Raw genomic sequence first — 25,857 nt, forward strand, 5'->3', positions numbered from 1 at the left:
CAATTAACTTCTCTATTGTCATACATTCCATAAGAACTATCAATTGCACGAAAATATTCTGGATAAAAATATACCTTTAAGTGTTACATTAATAGTTTTCTAGAAGGTAGCATTCAATGTACATTTATTGACAAATAACATACAGTAGTTTTTGAAAGTGCACAGAATCAACTACCTTGCATGCAGATTTGCAATATCAAAAAAAAAAAACACCATTAATGTTTACATACCACTTATTTTATTAAATAATCCACGGTGCTTCATAAAAAATAAAATCTGTTTGCACTCTCCACCCATCTAACATATATAGGGTGCACTTCACAGAAAAGTGCAAATTCATAAGTTACAAATAAATATTAGGGGGAAACGTGCTATTTGCAACAGGCAGGGAACTGGGTCACATTAATATGGGCAAAAAGTGTGGCAAGGCAGAGCTGTCCTTTTTTTTTCCTGTTCAAAGGCCGTTTTGACTAGTTGAAAGCAGCACATACATTTTGCCTGCTAAGGCACTATTTGAAATTGTGGTTTCCAAACTTTTTATTATTATCATCATCAAAGGCTGATTCATACGAACTTTGTTGAATGAGCTGAAATGAACTTAAGCTGCTTTAGAGAGAAAGAATTTCTGCATGGTGGCCAGGTATTTTGAATCAATTTCAAGACTGCCAGCTCATGTCAGCCCAGTGTGCTGAATGTTTTCTGGCACACTGAGAGCCACAATCTGAGCCTATTCCACTGAAGCATCCAGAAAAACAGCAGGCCCAAGCTCAAACTCCTGGAATCTTGATGCATAAAATGTCTTATTTTTCATGTATCTAATCAACATAAAAATGCTTACATGTTACCAGCCATTGCTATACTGTATTTACTCGAGTCTAATGCACCATCGAATCTAATGCACACCTCAATTTTCAGAACCTTGAAACCCCAAAAAGTATTTTCTGGCAAATGTAAATGTGCCATCAAATCTAATGCACTCCTTAATTTCTGCAGTGTAATTTGGCTAAAAAAGGTGAGCATTAGATTTGAGTAAATACATTATTTTATTTCAAAGAGCTCTGCATAAGTGGCTAAATCCACTGTACAATGGAAATCTGCACAGGTATTAGCCCCACTGCAAGTTCCTTGCAATCTCAAAAAATTATGTACACATATAGATTGGCAGTTTGAGCGAGATACAATCTTGTCACATTTTCTTATATTTGCTTATCTTTTGTTTAATAATCACATCACTCAAAATGGTTTCTTTCTCAGCCTGCAATCACAAGATGCCTTCTCAAGATGAGAGGGTTGTCCATCTTTTTCGTCATGGTTCTAGAAGTAACTTTGCAAACCACTGCCTCTCTCTGTGTTCATTGAGATTGTGAGGACATGCACAAATTAGTTCCTTCTTATGGTGATGAGAAAATACCAAGTGGTTGCTAGGCTAACTCAGCAGCGATTGGAATATGCATCTTTCACTGTCTAGCAATCACATCTTCCCTTACCGTTTTTTCCTGGAACAGTTACTAGGTTGTGCTTGTTAGTGTCAGGGGTTTAGGGTGTATCTAGATGTACAATTTCCACCCAGGCCCACATTCTGAGCCCTAGAATATTAAACTGTAGGGACACTGCAACTATTCGTGTTACCAATCAATCAGCACTTCATTGCACAGTAAAAAACATTGCCTCACAATGTGCCAAATAGAAAACTGCAGCAGTGATCTGCAGAGTAAAATTCAAGCATGCAGTGCTGAATCCCATATGCAGAGTCTGAGAACCTCAGCTTGTAATGTAATGTAAAAATGTTGGGTTGTATCCAACACTGCTGTTCCACTTGCACAATGGGTCTTTGCCTCCTCATCTCCCCTGCATCTTCCCACGCATCTTCACAGTCTGCTTCAGAAAATTGGAGGATCCTTTGGAACAAATTGGGGGGGGGCACAGAGGGAGAGGAAAGGGAAATCCCACTGCATCAGTCAAACGCCTTTTGCACAGGTAGGTAGCCGTGTTGGTCTGGTGTAGTAGAAACAAAATTAAAAAATTCCTTCCAGTAGCACCTTAGAGACCAACTAAGTTTGTCATTGGTATGAGCTTTCATGTGCATGCACACTTCTTCAGATACACTGAAACACCTTTTGCAGAGCACTGGAAGCAACCTTTTGCCTCAAACCTTGTATTTTTGAATAAAATTTGGCTGAAGGCATGCCCTCTCATGCATGCTGACAGATCATGGGCAAACAGAATACAAAAACACTTCCAGCAAAATAATAGACATCTTTACTTGCAAGTAAACCCCACTGTGTTCAGCGGGCTTTGTCCCTAGTAAATGCACTTGTGGGACAGCAGTTTTAAATTGGGTTAGAGCATGCTAGGTGAAAATAAGCCTAAGTGCATAAAAGGATACTGGGATATACAGTAGAAACATTTCCTTGGAAAATATAAAAGGTAGCAGTTATTTGGATCTGTTTCTAAAAGAAAAAAAAAAGTTTCTTTGTGCCATGAGATTTATGGCTGCTATTTCATTTTTCTTACTTTAATATAGCTGCCCAATTGAAGGGCAAAAATGGTTAAGGTATGACTCCCATTTGTTGCTTGAAAATACGAAAACAATTCTCAGTTACTGACCTTTTCTTATTGCCTAAAACTTATGACCTTTAAAATCCTCCTGGCCATCACTTACCTTTATTGAGTGAAGCCACCCCAACTACCAGAAACTATTTGCATTGCTTTCCTACAAGAACACAATCCCTTCGGGTCAAGTAAAGTAAAACACAGACTGGCCACAGTCCCTTAGTGTGACAGTAATACTACGGTAGCAAATCAAAGGACAGGCAGTATTATGGCATCAGCTGCTGCCTTTTATACATATAAACCAACATCAAAGCACTGAAATATCACAATCGCATCTCACTTTAGCAATTCCGCTTTGGTCACAAAACTCCTCTTTCTAGAAAAAAAAAATCCATTTACTTGTTTTCACTCTTGCTCTTGTCTCATCTCCTTAAATTAATTCGGAATGGTACCATACATCAACATGAAGCTATAAACAGATTCCCGATACGAGTGCCATTTTCCTGCCATCAGTATCCATCTTTAAAAACTAGCTCCATGTTCAAAGGTGGAGGCATTATTCAGATGAAGAGTGAAACTGTTCAAAGCCAGTCGCTGAATCTATCCTTGGTATGACCAGAGCCTAAGAGTTTTAGACTGGACAAAAAATTAATTTCATTCTAAGGCCTTAGCAGTCAAATGTTTACAATCCACCATGTTGGTTTGGACATAATGCTAAACCATTGTTTTAACCAGCCGCAGTTAAGCTAAACCACAGTTTAGGGTTTCGAAATGGAATCTGCCACTCGTCTCATTACTGGAGGAAAGTGGGTTGTAAGGTGGGGGGAAGGTAGGTACATTATTATAAATGCCAAAACATGGTTTAGTGTTACATCCATCCCTACTCACGTCTACCCAAAATACAGCTTACCGTATGTCTAAGTGAATCAAATGATCATTCCATCAGACTAATTTTAGTCCTTCAGCTAAAAGAAACAGGGATTCTCTAGGATGGAACTAGAAATTCACAATCAGAGGAAGAAAAGCAAAATTTCAAAATATCAGGTATGATTAAACTCATGTTAGAACATCCCCCATCCTCAACAAAAGATACATTCAGTCTGTTCAATGAGGCCTGCATTGACATCACTATGCATGAGGCATTATTCTCACTATGACTCTCCCTCAGCGGATCAGGAGGGGAAAAGCCCACTAACCTAAAGTGCTAATACAGAGAGGAGTAACACAAGCTTCATGGACACAATCCATTTTCATATTTAGTGCTCCACAACACTGGGCAGCATGAATTATTTCATGGTGCAACAATAATCACAGTCGGGTTTATAATTATTTCTGAGCTCCCCCAGGAAATGCATATGAAGGACAATGAGTTGCAGGAAAGCCGTATTCATGCCTTCTATTGACCTTCTTGGAGTAGTAAGTGATCAGAAATACAGTAACAATGAAAGAAAACAATGTAAAAGAAATGAAAGCAAGCAAAGATCTTCTGGGTTGCAACGAGTCACATTCTGGGCACAGAATAAGCTCTTTGAGGCAGAGCAAGCCAGTGGTTTCCGAGCCAGGAAAGGTGTAATTGTCAATAATCTGTCTATAATGCATCATGGAAGACTTTGGCTCATATTGATTCACTGTATATCGATAGAGTCCATATGATCTAGGATCACCCCTATCGCTGAAAGAATAGGCAAAATAGCCACGGAGGTTAACATTATCCAAGGTGTAGGCTGCAAAATAGAGCACACATACAAACAAAATGCACACAGAGAGAGGGGACAAAGAGAAACAAATTAGTGCTGTGTGTTTTACCACTAGACCACCATACTACTACAGTATATGTTATTTCAACAGTCCAATTCCACTTAAAAGTAGCTGGGTGATTCCATACCCCACTAGTCTGTCTGTCTGTCTGTCTGTCTGTCTGTCTGTCTGTCTGTCTGTCTCTCTCTCTCTCTCTCTCTCTCACACACACACACACACACACACACAACACTCAGAAAAAACCCATTCATTTGCACACACAGACACTGATTTGCAAACCCTATCCATTGCATCTTTCATCTCTCCTTTTTTAAAAAAACTTTCTTTCTCTCTCTCCCCCCCTCTCTTTTTTCTCATTCCCCCTTCTCTGTCCCTCCTTCTCTTTCTCCCACCTTTACTTCCCAGCTGCCAATCCCTCCTTGACAATTAAGTTTGCCTGCTTGGCAATTAAGTTTTAGAAAAAAAGGGTGTCATTTGTGCAAATGAAACACACACGTAAACTTAATTGCCACAAAAAGCAGAAGGAAGACTGTGGGTTGGATCCCAAGACACTGTTTGCCCAACCAGGCCTGAATGCCAGTGGTTCTCCACCCCAATCTACAGCTGCCTGTGACCGTCACAACATACATACATTTAAAGCACTCTCATACAACTTTGAGATTCATGGCTTACCCCAAACAATCCTAAAAGCCGTAGTTTGTTAGGGGTGCTCAGAGCTGAAAGGAGCCCCCTCACAGAGCTACAATTCCCAGCCGCAATTCTCGGGGGGGGGGGGGAGGCCATGGTAGTTAAAGGGACACGTGAGTGCTTTAAATGTACACTATTGATGTGACCGTAGTGTATAATTTTAGGGGCCATTGTCCTGTTGAGCCCAGTACTGTCTACTATGTCAGAGAGCAGATCTCCAGCACTTAAGAGTCTTTTAACTGAAACTTTCTGCACCGAAAGCTATTGGCAGGCTATGACATGCACTACGGCACTGAATGATGGCCTTAACTGCATGTAAAATTGCCCTCCACTTACACTGTAATACCACAGATACCCGTCTGCAAAGTCTTAGAAGGAGAAGATGGCGGTATTAGTTTGTTAACTTGTAAGAACATATGGACCCTGCTTTTTTTGGCTCTGAAACTGAACCCCATAGCAGCTGACAACAAAACAAAACAAACAGTCATGAAATTAAAAATCCACTACGAACAGATGAAATGCCAACAAAAACACAGCACAAATATTTCATTGCCATCTAGTTAATGCAATAATAATTCACATACCTTCAGCCTCTATCTCATCACAAGGAACAGGCCCTGCACAGTGGCTCTTGCTTCTTACCCTTCATTATTTTGTTATTAAGCTAGCTTAATTTCACCGGGGGTAGGGGGAGGAAATCCTTTGGTGGCTATTCATGGCAACAAATTGCAACTATCTTTTTCTCCGCAACAGCAGACAGAAGGGCACTGAGTTCCAAACACTGCCTTGGTGCACACACAATGTACTATGCATGTGTTCTGGGTATCAACACATGTTAATTAGTCCATCCCTTAGTATAGGCAACACCCTCATCCAGTTGCTGAAAACTGGATTTTCAGTTATCTTCAAAGCATAGTTCCTGCTCCCAGACTTTGGAACTCTCTCCCTAGAGAAGTTAGACTGGCTCCCTCCTTGTTGTCCTTCAGCTTTTCCCAACAGGCTTTTTCAAACTGACTGCTTTTAATGAAAGGGCTGGTGCTGTTTCTATTGCAATTCTCTGTATGTTTTTATTCTGTTAATGTTAATTCTGTTAATGTTTATTAAAAAATATTTCGCCCCCTGTATTTTAGCTTCTCTTATTTTCCCTGTCAGGGGAAAAGGCAGTGTATGCACATAATAGTTGCCAGTGCTTTTTTTCTTAAAATGAGGGGTACTCTCATTTTGACTCAAGAAAATCAACGTTTTATAGTTCAAATTGGGAAAAACAAATGCAGTCATACCTCAGGTTGCGTTTGCTGCGGGTTGCGCATTTTTGGGTTACGGACGCGCCGAACCCGGAAGTATCAGAATGGGTTACTTCCGGGTTTCGGCGCTCGCACATGCGCAGAAACAGTAAATCGCACTTTGTGTGGGTTTTATGCCAGGCTTTATCCATGTCTTCAGTCCCTCTTCTGCCCCAAACTGGGCTAACAGGACGACTGGAGCACCTTCTGCTTCAATAAACAATGGATACTGCGGCAGAGGTTTTTAATCCTCTTTATTACTTCAAGCTAATGCGTATTTACAGAATATATACATAGGCTGTGTGAAAGTTACAAACAGCTCTCACAGCAAACACACAGCATAACAGAGAGCCGGAGCTACTCACAACAGCTACAGAGCAATATAGCAATACCACACCCCACTAAATTAGCAGAGTCAGGAAGGCAATTGAGTGAAGGAACAGTTCCCGCCCACTTCTCTCTCTGGAGACTATCATCTGATTCTCACATTGGGAGGGGTGAAAATGCTAACACTTTGTGCATGCACAGAAGCACCGAGTCGCGTCAGGCACGTGTGCAGACGCAGCCTCCCAAACGGATCAGGTTCTCAACCCGAGGTTCCACTGTACAGTAAATGGACAAAAGTACAAAGATTCACAAAATGTTTAGGAGTATGTGTACCCCCAGAAAAAAAGCACTGATAGTTGCTATTACATATCACACCCAGCATTCCAGAAAACACACCAAGAAACGTTGGTCTTGAGGAACATAAGCATTTCCACAGAACTCTTACCTTTCAAGGCTTCGTTGATATACCGCTCCATGTAATATATTCTCAGTTTGTCTCGATCCAGTTTCTGCCCGTCATCAATTCCACTGGCTAGGATGTAGATTGGGGTGTCACCATATTTATCCTTGACCCATGCGAGGAGCTTGCGTAACCCCCAGGGCACCACTGGAGTTCTGGCAGGTGACTTCACCCAAGTGATGTCGTTTTGCTTTTGGACCTCAAGGAGGTGGTCGTAATTGGTGGGGTCTTCGTTTATGGCACTTACGAGAGACGTGGTGTAGTGGCTCAAGGCGAAAAAGTCAAACGACCCACGTATTAGGTTTCTTTCCGCCTCCGAGAAATAAGGCAAGTGTAAATAATGGGAGCCTAGGCTGTTTTTCCAGTGAAGCCACTGCCTCATCACGTCTGGGTAGTCACCGCTTCCAAAGATAGGCTCAGCAAGCCAGCCAATCTTAAACTCCAAAACTCGCCTGGCTGCACTGTAATCGTTTTTCGAAAAGGGCTCGACCCAGATGGCATGGAAGGCGATTGAGATTTTACCTTTCTGGGTCTTCCTGAATGTTTTATCATACAGGCGCCATGCTTTGGCATGGGCCTTCAGCAGGTTATGCGCTCCTTTGTATGTCAAGTTGTCATCGCTAGGCTCGTTCATTGTGATCCAAAATTTGACATACTGGCCAAGTTTTTTAAAGCAGAACCTAGCATACTCAACAAAAGCGTCCACGATCCGCCGGTTCTCCCATCCTCCATGCTCAGCGAGAGGAAGAGGAAGCCCTTGATTCTCACCCATGGGTTGCCACAAAGCAACGACAGGAGTTATATTGACTCTGAGTAGTTCACTGACAAAACACTGGTAGTAAAACAGGAGAGTGTGGTTAACATAAGATTCATTACCTAGAGGGAGAATCAAAGGCCACACCAGCGAAAAATGGAAGTGTGTGACATGCATTTCCTGAAGTAAAGAAATCTGGAGCCTGATGGCCGGAAGATCGACACAGTGAGGCTTGCGATTTGGGGCACCCCTTCCGTCAACTTTAATCAGCTTCTTTGTATGATGGACATCCCAAACATAAACATTAGGGTCAAGAAACTGGGACCGTGTGGTATCTACCTGGAAAGAGAGGGGAAGCAGATTCAATTTGTCTGAAGTGTGTAAACTCAAAAGCAAACAAGTTACCGTATTTTTCGCTCTGTAAGACGCACTTGATCCCTCCTAAGAATGAAGGGGAAATGTCTGTGCGTCTTATGGAGTGAAGGCACTGGACGGCAGCGGGATCCCTCAAGCGGAGGGATGCCTCTGCCGCAGAAGCCATGGCTCCCAGCGGTGGCGGAGGGACTAGCTGTCTGATGCTAGAGAGAGAGGGAGCCATGTTGCAGTGCCCTGTGTGTGTTTATATGTAAATAAATGTAAATTAGCCAAAATGCTGAGTTGCTGAGGTCTGTTACACAACTGCAAAGACTCTGCGGATCCCTGAGTGTACTGATGTTTCTTGGCATCAGTCACTGTGATGTTTGGGCTGAAGAAAGCTTTTGAAGCTCCCAAACGATCGATCAGGAGGGAGAGAACATGCCAGTCGGGCATGTGTCTTTGCCAAGGCCCTACTCGTGTGTAGGACGACTCCTAACATAAGGTTGGGCACATGATCTGATTGACTGTGAGATGATGAATTTTAGAGCATAACTGATAATTAAGTGCTGCTAGGCTGAGCAAGCTAGGAATTGTCTTAAGAAGAGATTTTCACTTTTCTGCAATATATACAGCAATGAACCGGGAAAGGGTCCTATACTTCTATGAATCCAATTTCTCTGTAGTATTGAAAAATTGATAGCGTTAAGCCAGCCATTCAATAGATACTATGTGAGATTTCCTGGAGATGGATTAATGTCCATGCATAAATACCTACTCAGATATGTATCATCAGTCTATTTAAAATTCAAATGTAAAAATAGGTGTATCATGTTTTGAAGTTTTTTACAATAGAGGCACAATATTATACATATGTATATTGGTTAGCATTTCCTATGTATAACCCTTAGATTTTTAAAAACCAGTTCCTTTACAACATGGTGGCCTCCGTATCTTTTTGGGCTTCAGTTCCCTTCATCCCTGTCCATTGGCCATGGTAGCCAAGGCTGAGGGGAAACCCAGACAGATGGGTGGGGTATAAATATATTATTATTATTATTATTATTAGGCTGATGGGACCTGAGAGTCAACATCTGGAGAGCACCATGTTAGCTACTTCTGCTTTGTGGAGTATCTAAAGTTTGCATCAACAAATGATTTAGATATGCAATAAATCTTTCAAGAATCAATCAGTTTTAAAAACATAGGGAGCTCAGAAAACTTTAAAGGTGACGTCCAAACGATTTATGGGAAGTGTGTCTGCCATGCACTAAAGTACACCGAAATAAATCACAGCAAAGATGCAGATTAGAAATAAGTGGCATGCTAATTTTAACCAACTTAATATTTAATGACATTGTTCTAATTCACTATGCTAATGTCATAGAAGACCGTTCAATAGCTCAAAGCACAAATGTCGAGCCATCAAAATTGATTGACACATAGTATGAAGAACAATGAATTCCCCCCCCTTCCCTTCACTGGAGCCCGATATGTGCTGGTAAATCCCACAGTGTGTATGGCCTACCTCTAAGGAAGGAGTAAGAGTTAACAAGGCTGCAACATGTTTTCATTTGATTGTGTTACCCTACCACCTCTGCCTGATCTGTCCCTGAAAAGAACAAATCTGTGGGGGGGGGGCACGTTGCTTTAAATCATGGGGACACAACAGAATGGGGAAGGTGTGTACACAGAGACACCCACACACTAAGAGTTCTGCCTGGAATATAGCACCCAAACTGTGATGCTTGTCAGAGGAAGGACCCTACTGCCTCAATTATAACACATGACTAGGAACGAAACAAAGACAATACTGTCATTTCACTTGCGCTACAGGAAAACTGGAGGAAGTGATTTGCTCTCTCATTTGGCTTACCTGAAGAAAGCTTTCGGTAACCCCCCAAGCAAAACCACAGGGGAAAGTCCCTTCTATGGGCTGGTCTTCTGGTACTGGGAGGAAGCCATTGTTCTCGATCACCTTCTGGTAAAACATTCCTGAAGACTTTATCATCAGTTTCTTATCCTGACTTTGAAAGTCTACGTAAAACAGACCCCTTCGAACGCTGTAGCCCCTGAGCCATTCAAAGCCATCCATGAGAGACCAAGCCGTGTACCCGATGACAGTAACTCCATCATACCTGACAGCTGAGGAGAAAACAACAAAAATAAGATGACCTCACTTCCCCATGTGCACACATTTGAACAACTGCACTTGAACAGATTTGTTCAGAAAAATGCTACCGCTTACATATCCTGCTCAGTGGTTATCAAGCTATGATGTTCATGTTGCCAGGCAGATATGGCCTAAATAGCCTAAGGATACCTCCGCTATGTCCCAGTGGGCACTTGAATTGGTCCCATGGCATTCTTTTTTTCTGATGGAAAATGCAATGCCTGGAAGCTTTTGAATACAGTACTTTGAAATGAGTAAAGCTAAAGGTAAAGGGACCCCTGGCCATTAGGTCCAGTTGTGACCAACTCTGGGGTTGCGGCACTCATCTCGCGTATTGGCCGAGGGAGCCAGCGTACAGCTTCCAGGTCATGTGGCCAGCATGACAAAGACGCTTCTGGCGAACCAGAGCAGCACATGGAAACGCCGTTTACCTTTCCACCTATTTATCTACTTGCTTTCTCCTTTCTTATGGAGAAAGCTAGAGAGTTCCAGAAAAACGTCTACTTCTGCTTCATTGACTATGCAAAAGCCTTTGACTGTGTCGACCACAGCAAACTATGGCAAGTTCTTAAAGAAATGGGAGTGCCTGATCACCTCATCTGTCTCCTGAGAAATCTCTATGTGGGACAAGAAGCTACAGTTAGAACTGGATATGGAACAACTGAGTGGTTCAAAATTGGGAAAGGAGTACGACAAGGTTGTATATTGTCTCCCTGCTTATTTAACTTATATGCAGAATTCATCATGCGAAAGGCTGGACTAGATGAATCCCAAGACGGAATTAAGATTGCCGGAAGAAATATCAACAACCTCAGATATGCAGATGACACAACCTTGATGGCAGAAAGCGAGGAGGAATTAAAGAACCTTTTAATGAGGGTGAAAGAGGAGAGCGCAAAATATGGTCTGAAGCTCAACATCAAAAAAACCAAGATCATGGCCACTGGTCCCATCACCTCCTGGCAAATAGAAGGGGAAGAAATGGAGGCAGTGAGAGATTTTACCTTCTTGGGCTCCTTGATCACTGCAGATGGTGACAGCAGTCACGAAATTAAAAGACGCCTGCTTCTTGGGAGAAAAGCAATGACAAACCTAGACAGCATCTTAAAAAGCAGAGACATCACCTTGCCGACAAAGGTCCGTATAGTTAAAGCTATGGTTTTCCCAGTAGTGATGTATGGAAGTGAGAGCTGGACCATAAAGAAGGCTGATCGCCAAAGAATTGATGCTTTTGAATTATGGTGCTGGAGGAGACTCTTGAGAGTCCCATGGACTGCTAGAAGATCAAACCTATCCATTCTTAAGGAAATCAGCCCTGAGTGCTCCCTGGAAGAACAGATCGTGAAGCTGAGGCTCCAATACTTTGGCCACCTCATGAGAAGAGAAGAATCCTTGGAAAAGACCCTGATGTTGGGAAAGATTGAGGGCACTAGGAGAAGGGGACGTCAGAGGACAAGATGGTTGGACAGTGTTCTCGAAGCTACGAACATGAGTTTGACCAAACTGCGGGAGGCAGTGCAAGACAGGAGTGCCTGGCGTGCTATGGTCCATGGGGTCACGAAGAGTCGGACACGACTAAACGACTAAACAACAACAACATCTACTTGCACTTTGATGTGCTTACGAACTGCTAGATTGGCAGAAGCTGGGACCGAGCAACGGGAGCTCACCCTGTTGCGGGGATTCGAACTGCCGACCTTCTGATCGGCAAGCCCTAGGCTCTGTGGTTTAACCCACAGCACCACCCACGTCCCTCTTTTAAATGAGTAGGTACCTCCATAAAAGGTAAAGGTACCCCTGACCATTAGGTCCAGTAGTGAACGACTCGAGTTGCAGAGCTCATCTCGCTTTATAGGCTGAGGGAGCCGGCGTTTGTCCACAGCCAGCTTCGGGATCATGTGGCCACCATGACTAAGCCACTTCTGGCGAACCAGAGCAACACACTTTTTATCTACTTGCACATGACGTGCTTTCGAACTGCTAGGTGGGCAGGAGTTGGGACCGAACAACAGGAGCTCACTCCTTCGCGGGGATTCAAACCTTCTGATTGGCAAGCCCTAGACTCTGTGGGTTAGACCACAGCGCCACCCACGTCCCAGATACCTTCATAAAAGGATGTAATTTCACTTATTGTGACTTCTTCTACAAAACTGATGTAACAAAACTGTTAATTGTTTTATATAATTTAGTTGGTTCCCACATCTCAGAAGCCAACTGGCCTCTACCAGAAGTCAGACATATAGGGTGGAATTCAAAGTAGCGCTAAGGAGTTGGCTCCATCACCGCAAGCATTCCTGCTTGCATGATGAAATGATCTCCCCTCTCCTTCACCCACATGCTGTTCTCCAAAGCCCCCACAGCCAATATGGGGGGATTCAGGTGGCATGGGGGGACAAGTCCCACTGTGGTAGCAGGACTCATTGTGCTGGCTCCCGCTAGCGAAACTATATAGTTGAATCCAGCCCCAAGTATCTCAAGTCCCATGCTGCACAACACTTCCAGCAGATTGGGCAGGTATCTTTCAGGTGTGTCAGCTGTGTAATATGAGGTAATGCATGTTCTTTGTACTTTTGTCCATTTGCTGTATTTATTTTTCCCAATTTGAATTATAAAATGGTGATTTTCTTGAGTCAAAATGTGAGTACCCCTAAACATTTTTTTGGGGGGGGAGCACTGATATAAGGTATTCAGAGGTATTATAGAATATTGGTGCAACCACCAAGAAGGCTCTTCTCTCATCCTTCACAGCCATGCCTCAGCCACAAACAGGACACAGAAATTGTCCTCTCCCATGCACCTTAGAGAGCAGGCAGCATGGTATGAGAAGAGAAAGTCTCTCAGGTGACCTAGACCCAAGATATTTAGGGTTTTCAAGGTAAGTAGAAAAGCAAGACAGAACTTTCACTTAATTATTTACATGCTTAAATAAAATACTAGGTAAAGGTAAAGGGACCCCTGACCATTAGGTCCAGTCGTGACCGACTCTGGGGTTGCGCGCTCATCTCACATTATTGGCCGAGGGAGCCGGCGTATAGCTTCCAGGTCATGTGGCCAGCATGACAAAGCCGCTTCTGGCAAACCAGAGCAGCACATGGAAACGCCATTTACCTTCCCGCTGTAGTGGTTCCTATTTATCTACTTGCATTTTGACGTGCTTTCGAACTGCTAGGTTGGCAGGAGCTGGGACCAAGCAACGGGAGCTCACCCCGTCACAGGGATTCGAACCGCCGACCTTCTGATCAGCAAGCCCTAGGCTCAGTGGTTTAACCACAGCGCCACCTGGGTCCCAATTAAAATACTACTCTACTTCAAAATAATGACTGTCCCAAAGTAACTAGCAAGTGTTGCAAACAATAAAGACAACATTCTGTAGTGAATGTAAAGCTGAGCTAATAAAAGTTTTGCCACTTATTTTACATCTTTCATGAAAGTTGTTTTAAAATAAAAAACCAACACAGACATAAAGCAAACCCAGTTTTCCATGGGGGCCAGAATGTGCAGCTTGGTTGCTATTGGTTGCTAAAACGAGAAGTTGTATCTACCACCTAATGCATTTACCAACACTCAAGCCCCTTTCCATATTCGTATAAATAAGGACTATGTGACTGAGACACAGTTTTGTAAATCTGCTGTGAAAGCAGGATAAGTACTCCCTACAGTTATTTCCATTTCTTCATTACGGGAAGAATAAATTCTTGCAGCCCAAGAAGAGACTCTTAAGGTCACTGCCAGAGAGTTACAGAAATTATATATGTGTGTGTGTGTGCGCGCACACACACACACACACACACCAGAGAAAGAGAGAGAGATTTGGTATATATTCTTATCTAGCAAATATTTACTCAGCTATCTGACGCATTAAAACTAATCATTGGGTATCTCCTGCCTGATTCTCCTGCAAGCCTCATAGCCAAGAGTACAAATATCATGAAGTTATATTAAGCAACCAGCTTAACTTTTTGCTGTAACCAAAGAAACATTATCCAAACTTGTTGGAAAGCACTTGGCAACCGCAGAGGCAGGCAAATCCCGTTCTTTTGGAACCTCACTCTGTAATGAACACCTGGATAAATGTTTAAAGACTCACTGGGTTTTAGCCTCTGCAGAACTTATTTAATGAATGTGAGGATAATGTTTCCCTTAACTTGTGCCAAGAGAGTAATGGTGACAAGAATACCATCTACAAGCCTACCTTTCAGAGTGTCCATAATGAAATTTTTAAGATAATTCGTGTACTTGGAGTCATCGGTCTTAGTGTTACCAGAAACGTACCAGCTGTTCTCCACAACGAAGACCTCTGGTTTGTTATATTCACGGCTTATCCAGTAAAGCAGAGGCCTTAGGCTTAGCGATTCCAGCTGGCGGAATAACATGACAGTATCCACGAGATGGAAACTCAACGTGGCCCCAAACGAAAGAGCAAAGAAATCGGCTGTCCCTCTGACAAACTTCTTCTCTGCTTCGGTGAATTCAGGCAGCACAGAGGAAAGGTTACTCTTCATGCTCTGGGGATAGTCTCCATCAATAAATATAGGTTTAGCAAACCAGCCCAGCACAAAGTCAAGAGATTTCTGGCATTCGTGAATACTGTTTTCAGTCATATGTAGAGGTCTTATCCAGTGTGAACCTAAGGCAATTGACACTTTCCCTCTTTGTGCAGGACGAAAATGATCGTTGTAAAGATGCCACACTGCGGCATGAGCCTATGGGAAAGAAAGTTCCCGGTGAACCATTTTTATTTCACTCATTTTTGCTGTTTTGTGAAATTATGTATTCAGTCTTAACAGATATCTGGGTTACCAACTAGATGGCAACAAGTCTCTTGGTTGCTTTAGGGCCTCCATTCAATCAAAACACAGTGCAACTTTTAAAAGAGACTGAAGTAAAATCAGCTGGCTTCCTTCAACTTAAAATTAAGGAAAATTAGCCTCACAGCTAGCAATACCACTCTGCCCTTTGGGACGGAACTGTTCACTCTCATTTTAATATCTCAGGGGAAGGGAAACATATTGCTAAACCACAGTTTAAATTAATCTATGATTTAAAAAGAATGTGCAACATACTGGTGTATGCTATTCAAAAGCCCTTCCAGTGCTCCTTCCGTTCCCATGCAAAGGCTGGCAAGTGTGAGCCAGTCCTTGTGGCTTGTTTCTCTCATAACAAATGATAACAGTAAGTCAAGACAAACTTTGTCACTGTCCTCTGGGCATGTTCCAATTTGTCAACATATTTCCTAAACTGCAGTGCCTAGAACTGAACGAAGTACTTCTGGTGCAAATATGTCCACAAAAAGTAGTGGTTTGAACAATTTTACTAGTCCAATGCCCATAATTTGCTTGCATTGCTCATTTTGTGGCCAAAATGAAAGGGAGCAAGGAACCAACTTTTGTATACCATCCTCATTTGGTCCCCCATAGCCAGTCAAAAAGGCAAGTGGGCATTTATAATCCTGCTCAGACTCAGAAGGATGAATTGACTAGCATGAACACCTTCGGACTCACAAGCTGCTGGTAGCAATGTGCTTTTCGGAATCTGTCTCTCACCAGCCTGAAAAGCCATGGCTCCCTTCCTTCAGAGAGTCTACCTCCTCATCATTATCACCAATTTCCCTTGCGCTACTCCTACTTAATGTTACCCCTTGTTTGCTTGCTTGCAAGGGAGATGGCTAACGTGCAAACAGGAAGTGACATCTACTGCTCCACTACCATCTTTTTTTGGACCAGAATAAGAAGAGGTGGTTGAACAACCAGGTTGCAACGGTGAGGAGGAGAAGCAGGTCCAGGAAACTTTCCCCAGTTGCTCCCACTCTGAGTTGTGGTTCCTCAGCAGATGCTTGACTATGCTGACCCTTTAACTCCAGCTCTGGAACAATCCCAACAGCCCCATACATGTGGTCAAGAAAGATGTTCTATCTTTCCCTTTACTTGCCCCTAGGTTTTAGAGCATTGATATGTGAACCTATATTTTCACATAATGGAACATGTGGCACACTTGGAACCATTTCACCAGTTGCAGAGGAGAAAACCGTGCATGAGAAAACATGTCTTCATAAAACTCAGTTCATGAGAACTGAGTGGGCAGGTGAAATAGATATCACTTAGTGACAGAAGTGATGGAAGCCCCACAGACAATGACAACTAAATTTCATGAGGGATCATTAAGTGCATCCTCAATTTCTGGCAAACAGCAATGCTTAAATGCTTTCTTATGCCTATATCTGAAAGGGGGGGTGGAATCTCAGATAAACCTTGGTGCCACTATGTGGAAAGCATAGCATGCAGCACAGAAGAAGGGATCAGTTTTTGAGTTGGATTCAAACTATTTAGAGGGCTCCTTCAACAAGAGTTATTATAGTTAATGTGAAGACTTCAGAATTATCTCTAATATAAGGGACATGGCAGGCCCCATCATATTTGCAATAGCAACCCCAGCAATTGCAGTGAGGGCATTGAACAAAATTAAAGGGTTTAGGTCAGACACACAGGACTTGAAGATTTATCTATATGCAGGTGATGCTACGTTTTCACTAATATAGCCAATGAAATCAGTGCCCTAACTAAATTAGTTTAATTTCTGTCTTTAAAAAAATCTTTAAAATCAGATTAGTTCTAATTTCAATCTTGTGGAAGATACTGGTAATCAGCACTAAGCATTTCTGTTAGATATTTGGGGATATATCTACAAACCAATCTTTCATCAGCAGCTCAAGAAAAACTGCTAAAGGAAGTGGCAAAATATCTGAAAAACCTGCCTTTCCATTATTTATCACGGGTGGCAAAAATAGCTGTAGTCAAAATGAATCTTCTTCCCATTATTTTTTTATTTGAATTTACCCTTAAAACATGACATTTCAATATTTTAAAAAGGCAACAGATTATTATTTTGTCTGTGGTTGACTCTCTCTCCACTTGGCATATTTCCCAACAAGTTCCCTAACAAGTTTCACGGTGGAGGGGTGGCAGCAGCTTGAACGAACATGTGGGATTCATGGTCTCTTCCTGCATTTCCAATGTTTTGCAAGGAAGGCTTTTGGACATGCATTGTTTACAGCAAGGATGGGGAACCTGTGGCCATTCAGGGGCCATTTGACTCCATGGGCCATCAGCCCCAGCAAGCATCACCAGTGGTCAGAAATGGGAAAGCCAGCCCAACATCTGAAGAGCCACAGGTTCCTTTATTATGGAAATTCTGGGAATCTTATTATTACTGAGTTGGGAAGAATTTTTTAAAATTATACTTCCAGAATCAGTAATTCAGGCTCCAAGCCCTTACTGCAGAGTGAAATATCTTTGAAACAGCTCTCAACTTTACTCTGAGAACTGTAGTAGATGCTGCTGTTTTTCCTTGTTGGAATCTTAGGAAACAGCATTCTAGAGAGTTATCTAGCCACAACTTTCCAGCATTTCAGACAGGGATCTTTCCCAGCCCTTTCTGGAGGTGTGTGGGATTATTATACCTGGGACTTTTTGTATATTTTGGGGGAGCAATGGGGGAGGGAAACTAAAAGTGCTGGCACAGAGGGATTACAATCTGAGGTGCGATTCAGAGGCAGTGGACTTGGCTTATAATAGACCAAATATTTCCAACATTGGAGTTTTCCTCTTAAAATATATATTTCCAAAATTCTTCTCTGTGCCTAACCCACGGGCAGCCATCTCTCAATTTTGCTTAACAGAGCAGCATGTGCCACAACAACATTATTACAGCGCTTCCCTTCTACCACAAAGCTTATGATCTAGTGCTCAAAGCTGTCACACTGTGCCAATTTTGGTAGACATGCTGATAGAAATTACTCACATCTGACTTGGATGCTGCAAACGCAGCTTTTAATATGGTATGTATCATGAGCAGCTCAGTGCCACAGGAGTTAGATCACTGCCAGGCCAACCTCTGATGCTGGCAGGGATGTTTGTTGGGAAAGTGCTATTGACCCTCATACCAGTCCAAATACAAGAACTTGTTCTTGTTAAATTGTATCAAGAAATACTGCAGGTCTTTAAAACTAAGGCATTGCAATCCTATATACACTAACCCAGGCATCCCCAAACTCGGCCCTCCAGGTGTTTTGGGACAACAATTCCCAACATCCCTGACTACTGGTCCTGTTAGCTAGAGATGATGGGAGTTGTAGGCCAAAAACATCTGGAGGGCCAAGTTTGGGGGTGCCTGCACTAACCTGAGTAAGTCCTATTGAACTTCTGAGTAGACACAGAGAGGACTCTGCTGTAAGGGTGCAATCAAATGCGAACTTTCCTGTGACTAAGCCCCATTGAACGAATTAGGATCTACTTCTGAGTAGAGATGGAGAAGGGTGGGATAGATGGCTGCAATCCAGGACATATTTGTTTAAGAGAAAGTCCCACTCAATTCAAAACTGCTTAGCTAAGTGATGGATCTCTTGAGTGTGAAATTTACATTTGGACTACTGGATTGCTTTTTGTGCATCCAGTAATAACTACATTATTTTCAATGTTCATGTCTCTTAAGATGATGTATATTCTGTGACTGTGGCCATATTTTACTGCACTTGGCTCAGTATTTGTAACGCATTAATTTGTCACTATTATATCTTCCTTTTGGCAATTGGTCATGGTTAATATAATAATCAATTCGTGTGGGTTCTCCTGCTTGTTCATTTTCAAATAGAATAAATGCTACTAGTAATGTATTGTACTGCTGCTTTCAGAAATGTGTGTTTGTCTTTTCATCTCACCTTGCAATATTGGATGAAATGCAATTTTATCCATGTTTATATTTATCAACTATGCCTTTGATAAACCACACTGTCACCTACAGAATCTCATGACACAATAAATTAGGCTGCAGTCTTAAATACACTTACTAGGAAGCAAGTCTCATCCAGCATAGAACTTACATCTGAATATGCATCAGATTGTACTGCACTTCTTTAGGACACTGCAAAGATCTGCAACAGACTGGCATTACTATTCTTCTGCAAGCCCACACATTTATTTTTGCTCTTGCTACTTTAGTGGGGAGCATTTAATTTCCTCTTTCCTCACCTTCACAGGCAGTCATAAGCATTTAAATTTGGTAACACTAAAATCATAGAGCCGGTGCAGACAGGGGAATGTTTATAACTAGAACTAGACAAGGGAATGTTAATAACCAGAACTAGGAAGATCAGAGTTCAAATCTTCACTCAGCCACGAAGCTCACTGTGTGACACTGGGCCAGTCTTCCTTTCTTAGCCTAACCTACCTGACAGGGTTGTTGTAGTAAAATAGGGGAAATGGCTCAGATATACCACACTAAGCTCCTTGGGGGAAGGATGGGAGATTAATGCAATTGATAATAATAAAAACATTATAGTTCAACCTCTTACACCAATACTACACCCCTAGCAAGTTTGGCTCTGTAATAAACTGGGATTGTTCCAATTATGATTTGCCACAAGTAGTGAGTGATTAGGAGTTCGCAAGGTGTGTTTGGACAGAGGTGCCTGAAGGGCAATGGATAAGTCTAGTTAATAAGGTCCTGATAAGACAAGCAAACAAGCTGTCCTGCACATGCTGGAGAAGTTGAGGTGTTTGTTCTATAGGGAAAAAATTCCAGCGTTCTGAAATGTTTAAAATCCCACCGTTTTTTATAGAGCTTTAATACTTGAGATGGTTATAGTCTCATTGGAACAGGCTTGAAGCTCATCTTCAGGAGCCAGATATACTTACTTGACCATTTTCCTCCTTTGTGTTTTTCCAATATTTGTTTGGGTGACTGGAGGGCAAGCGGGGTGTAGCCTACCTTTTATATTTCCATAGGTGCATGCCATACCCTGTTGATAAGTTGTGCCTTGCTCACTCTTGTCTGCTGCTTGTAGCAAATCTTAGGCTGCACTCCTTTATGCACACTGACTCACGGAATACACTGGAACTTGCTTCCAAGTAAACAGATCACACTGCCCTTGCTATAAATCAGCATTCCCTAACCTTATAACCCACAGATGTTGTGCTTGCTTCAGCAGCACATATGCTAAAAAATAACCCGCAAATGTTTTGGCCTACAACTCCCATGCTGGTTGGGGAGTTATAGCCCAAAACATCTGGAGGGCACCAGGTTTGGGAAGGCTGTTTTAAATTACACACCAGGGATGAGGCAACTGCAGCTCAACCTGTTGGACGCTGTAGCCCAGCAACATTGAACTGGAGGCCCACCGGTTCCCTAGCCCTGTTCTTAACTTAATAGGAGCCAGCAGCAGTCATCCATTTGCCTCGGAAAAGATCACAAGTGGAGGTGAATGAAGAAAGGCTCCACTCTCCCTTGGCGCCTGTCCTCAGGATATGTGCCTTCACTGGAGATTTTAAAGCAAAGGCCATCTGCCATAGATGCTTTAGTTGAGATTCCTGCGTTGCAAAGGGCTGGCCTTAGATGACCCTCGGGGGTCTCTTCCAACTCTATATGATTCTCTGAGGTCCCTCTCCCCGGTCGCCAAAACTCATGGAGAACTTCGGCTGAGCCTTGTTCTCCTCGGGCGTCCTTACTTCCTTACCTGGAGGAGGTGGTGAGCCACCCGGTAGCCCACCTCCCGCCCTCCCCGCACGCCGGGGGCCAGCTTGCCCGTGGCGTAGCCATGCCACGCCACGAGGTAAGGGTTGTCCATGGTGAGCCAGAAGCGCACGTGCTCGCCGAAGTGCCTGAAGCAGAGCTCGGCGTAGTCCCGGAACAAGCCGACCAGAGCCGGGCTCTGCCAGCCGCCATAGAGCTCCTGAAGGCGCTGGGGCAGATCCCAGTGGTAGAGGGTGACCACGGGCTCGACGCCGCGCTGCCTCAGGCCGGCGAGAAAGCGCGCGTAATGCTTCACGGCGGCGGGGCTAGCGGGCGCCGTGCCGTTGGGGAGCAGGCGCGCCCAGGGCAGCGAGAAGCGGTAGTGCGACACCCCCAGTAGGCTCAGCGCTTCCAGGTCGCGCTCGACGCGGTTGTAGCTGTCGCTGGCCACGTCCCCCGACGGCGCCTTCGGCTCGGCGGCCCGGGGGAGGCGCTGCGCGAAGGCGTCCCACACCGAGGGCCCCTTGCCATCCTGGCTCCAGGCGCCTTCCACCTGGTACGCCGCGCTGCCCGCCCCCCACAGGAAGCCGTCGGGGAACGTGTCGTCCAAGAAGAGCTCATCCTCGAAGGGCAGACGGGCGAAGCGAGACCAAGTGGCCTCTCCCTGCCCGGGGTCCCCAGCCAGCGGGCGGCACAGCAGCAGCACCCGGGCGAGGAGGAGGAGGAGCAGCAGCAGCCCTGGCGTCGCGGCGCGAGTCATGGGGGAGGCCGAAACGGACGGCGAGAAGCGGACGCGGGACCGGCTGAAGTTGTCTGTCCCCTTTCTCCAGCCAAGCCCCCTTTATCCCCTCGCTCTGCCCTCCCGCGGCGGGGCTGTTAATCATTACCGCGGGGGGAGGTGGCGGTAAGGAGGAGGGAGGTCAACCGGTTTGCACCGAAGGGAGACGACGACGGGGCTCTGTGCCTCCACCTACCCACCACCTCACGTCGTTGAGCGCCTTTGGCACTTCTCTAGGAAGAGAGGCATTCGCGCCGGGTCTTTCTCCCCACCCACCCCGAGCCGAAGGCCCGTCCCGTCGGGAGGTGTCAAAAGTGGGCGATGGAAATGCGTCATTACCTTCGCGCGCCTCAAACAATGTTTTCTTTCTTCTTGGTGAGACTTCGGCTCCCTGCACCTGACCTTGATTTTGACGTCTCCTTTTTCAATCTCCTTGCTTCTTCTGCATTGCTCAGTGATAAACTTTGAGGGGGGAGGCGGGTTCAGCTGTCACCATCCATTCAGGGAGTTGGATCTTGTTTCCACCTTCTTCCTCCAGCATCAGCTCAGACTTGGCTGAACAGAACTCATGTCTGGCTTCAAACTCGAGATTCCCTGAACGCTTTGCTACACCGTGATTTTATTTTCTCACCTTGTCAACAGTCACAAATCATGTTAAAGCATTTGAAAGACTGCGGTGTGTAGTGTCTTTCATTTCTGCTCTTGGTTGCAAAGGAAGGGTGAAGGGGAAATCCTGTTTCAATCAGCGAGTATAGAACTGGAGAGTAGTCCTCCTTATTCAGGATTATTGAGCATGGCATATTGGGATGTGATCTTGCATAGGGTGGTTAATTTTGTACTCACAGGTTCTGAACAAGATTTAAAGGTAAGCACATATCATGTGTTGGAACAGTAGCTACCAAGGAGTTGTTTTCTTTCTTTCCTCTCTCTCCAGAAAACCGGGAAGAATGGAAACAAGCCTTTCAGTATTCAAACTGCATCGCTGTAACTTATATTGCAATACAATATGTTGAGTATATATGTTGCAGCTACTTTAAAACATTTTTTTTCATTTTGCCTTCTGAAGATGATAACATTTGTATTCAGGGAAGGAAGAAAGCGACTATTCAATTAGAAACACTTCACAAATCTTCAAGGGAGAAAATGCACTGCTTATTTAATTATTTAATCACCCCTCTTAATTGGCTGAATAGGTGTAATACATTGGCGTCTTCTAAAGGACAGGATACAGTACTCTGCACTTAACGTCATTTAAAGAGACCAGGGTTTTTTTATTTTAAAAAAGTTATAAAGTTGCATATTTAAAATCTGAGTGCAAGGCGAGACCTTTTAAAATAACCTGCATGTGGAAGGGAGGCCAGCAGCCACACACAGATGTTCTCAGGAGATAAAGTTACTATTTAACTAAAGATTGGAAGCATTGTGATAATTTAGATTTATTTTTAGACAACGGTCACTTGGCGATGGAAAAATGCAAGCAGTTGCTAATACTTAGAATATTTCAGCAGGAATCTGGTTTATATTTTTGGCTTCTTACTGACATGTCATGAAAAATCAAAGTAGATCTGCTGCCAATTCATATTCTTTTGCACTTAAAAAAATAAATAAAAATACCACCAGCTCCTCCAGGTGTAGGATGGAACCTATGGTACCACAGCTGCCAAGTACATTGATCAATGTTGTGTGTAAGAAATATAGTGTTAAAAGTTTGTCACTGGACCTGTCAGGGTTTTGCCCAAAAGTGATGCCTCATTGGACCTTAAGATTTGACAACTAAATGTGAATATTCCTTAATGGCTGGCCCATTCCCCTGAATGGGAAATTCATTTGTGAGGCTGGGGTGTGATGAGCATAGCTGCCAAGTTCTCCCTTTTTTAAAGGGAAATTCTCTTATGCTGAATAGGCTTCCTCGCGAGAAAAGGGAAAACTTGGCAGCTATGGATGAGATGAGCACTTAATGTGCTGTTTCTCCCACACAATTGGCTAACAGTTTTGAAATGAGAGTGAAAGAGGGAAAGAAAGATTGAGCTTCCTTGGCATGAAAGTACACTGGAGGCTGTCTTTATATTTTCTTAATTTACATACTGTATATAAACATGCAGAGGCTGGAAGAAGCGAAGGTAAGAGCCAGGCAGATTCTGCACTCCTAGATTATTCGCTTCTGTCAACTAAGAACATAAGAAGAGCCCTTCTGGATCAGGCCAATGACCCATCTAGTCCAGCATCCTGATCTCACAGTGGGAAACCTGCAAGCAGGACCCAAGCACAAGAGCGCTCTGCCCTCCTGCAGTTTCCAGATTAGAAGCTGTCATTCAGAAGCATTATGGCTTCCGCCTATGAAGGCAGAGCATGGCAAGCAGCCATTGATAACCTTAGCCTCCATGAAGGCTTTTTTAAAGCCATCCAAGTTGGTGGCCATCTTCTGTAGCTTTCATTCAAGGACTAGCACTAGCCACCCAGGGGAAAGTGTATGGTTGGTGTTTTGGAAATGGGAGTGTTGTTTCCATAGCTTTCTTACAGAAAAGGGGACCTCTTCAGCTGTCCTGCCTGTCGTGTGTTGAGAGGGGGAGAACAAGGGTTGTTGGCCATGTTCCATCCATTGCACTTTCACCGCCCGTACTCCCTTCGTGGGCTGTGAGTATCTAAATTGTACGGGGAGTAAAGCAAGCTACTGACGGCATACATTCAGCCCCGAATGGGCAGAGTGTGGCATCAATGGGCAATGGTGGCCTGACTTTGCCCTGCTCTCTTTCTCATATGGTTCTAATTGGTGGGGGGTGGGAGGTTGAACACCCAAAGCACCCAGGTTGAAAGTAATTATAAGTTAATTTTAGCTGGGAGAATTCTGTGGGAGGAATTCAATGTCTCAATCGAAGCATTTCTGCTTGGGGGACAGAACAATCTGCCCCCTCCTTCCCCTGCATGCTGTTATGGGGATTATCCCCAGAACAGATTTGGGGAAGGAGGGAGGAAGCCCTGCTACACTAGTGGGTGTGTTTGTGCTGGCCCCTGCTAGGGTGCTGGGTTAGTGCTGGGTGCCTGTGTATTTGAGGGATGGGTGTGAGGGGGAGATCCAACTTGTCTAGGTTGATAAAATGAGCCTCAGTTTATGAGAAAGAAGCTGGGGGCCTACAGGGATTGTTATACTCACATAACCAAGGATGAAGTGTACCTTGCTCTAGGACAGGCATCCCCAAACTGCGGCCCTCCAGATGTTTTGGCCTACAACTCCCATGATCCCTAGCTAACAGGACCAGTGGTTGGGGAAGATGGGAATTGTAGTTCAAAACATCTGGAGGGCCGAAGTTTGGGGATGCCTGCTCTAGGACCAAGTTGAAGAGGCAGACATTGCCTTTCCTATTGCTAATAAGGTAAAGAAAGCCCAAGCGGTTAAGTCCAGTCAAAGGTGACTATGGGGTTGTGGTGCTCATCTCGCTTTCAGGCTGAAGGAGCCAGCATTTGTCCACAGACAGCTTTCTGGGTCATGGGGCCACATGACTAAACCGCTTTGGGTGCAACTGGACTCCATGACGAGTGCCAGAGCACTAGGAAACACTGTTTACCTTCCCACTGCAGCAGTACCTATTTATCTACTTGCACTGGTATGCTTTCAGACTGCTAGGTTGGCAGAAGCTGGGACAGAGCTTACCCCACCGTGCAGATTCGAACCACCGACCTTCCGATCAGCAAGCCCAAGAGGCTCAGTGGTTTAGACCACAGCGCCACCCGCGTCTCCCTATTGCTAATATTGATGGCCTGAATGGGGGTTATTTTTAGTCTAGAGCAGAAAACTTGTATTGGATTATACATTTGCAAACAAGTAAGCAGCTAACTATTAATTGCCTTGCATGGTTTTAATTTCTAAACTTTATAGTTAACCTCTTTCCAAAAAGAGGTGTAGGCCATTTCAGACAGCTCAGTTCTCCTTTGAAAGGGATGGTGTTATGAGTTTGCCCCATATGGTTACAGAACTGCAAATGAGTCTATGTTTTTGTCTGAAAGTGATGCCTGCTTAGAACCCAGGGTTTTATAAATGATGTTAATGTTTCTTAACAGTATGATGTGAAAGCTAAAGTCAGATCAAGCACTGATGAAATGAAGGTTGTTGCAAGAAGCACAATAAATTTGGGGACAACTTGCCCAAATTGCCTACTTTTAAATCCCATTGATTCCCATGGTTTACAACTGATCAGAAGTAGAAAAGGGCTGAAAGTTAAAATTGCTTGA

The 25,857-nt window shown here is 43.9% G+C and overlaps 1 protein-coding gene across 1 annotated transcript; it reads right to left on the minus strand.

The window, feature by feature from the left end:
- Positions 1 to 22,494, minus strand: KL (klotho). The gene is made up of 5 exons (XM_035115443.3): positions 20,857 to 22,494; positions 14,542 to 15,052; positions 10,053 to 10,321; positions 7,054 to 8,161; positions 1 to 4,277 (listed from the first exon to the last, which is right to left on the minus strand). The coding sequence occupies exons 1-5, from the start codon at positions 21,610 to 21,612 to the stop codon at positions 3,880 to 3,882; spliced, it is 3,042 nt and encodes a 1,013-aa protein (XP_034971334.1). The 5' UTR covers positions 21,613 to 22,494; the 3' UTR covers positions 1 to 3,879.
- Between the last annotated feature and the right edge of the window lie 3,363 nt (positions 22,495 to 25,857).

The sequence above is a fragment of the Zootoca vivipara genome, chromosome 4 (genome assembly GCF_965207765.1).
Source record: "Zootoca vivipara chromosome 4, rZooViv2.hap1.1, whole genome shotgun sequence".
NCBI lineage: Eukaryota > Metazoa > Chordata > Lepidosauria > Squamata > Lacertidae > Zootoca > Zootoca vivipara.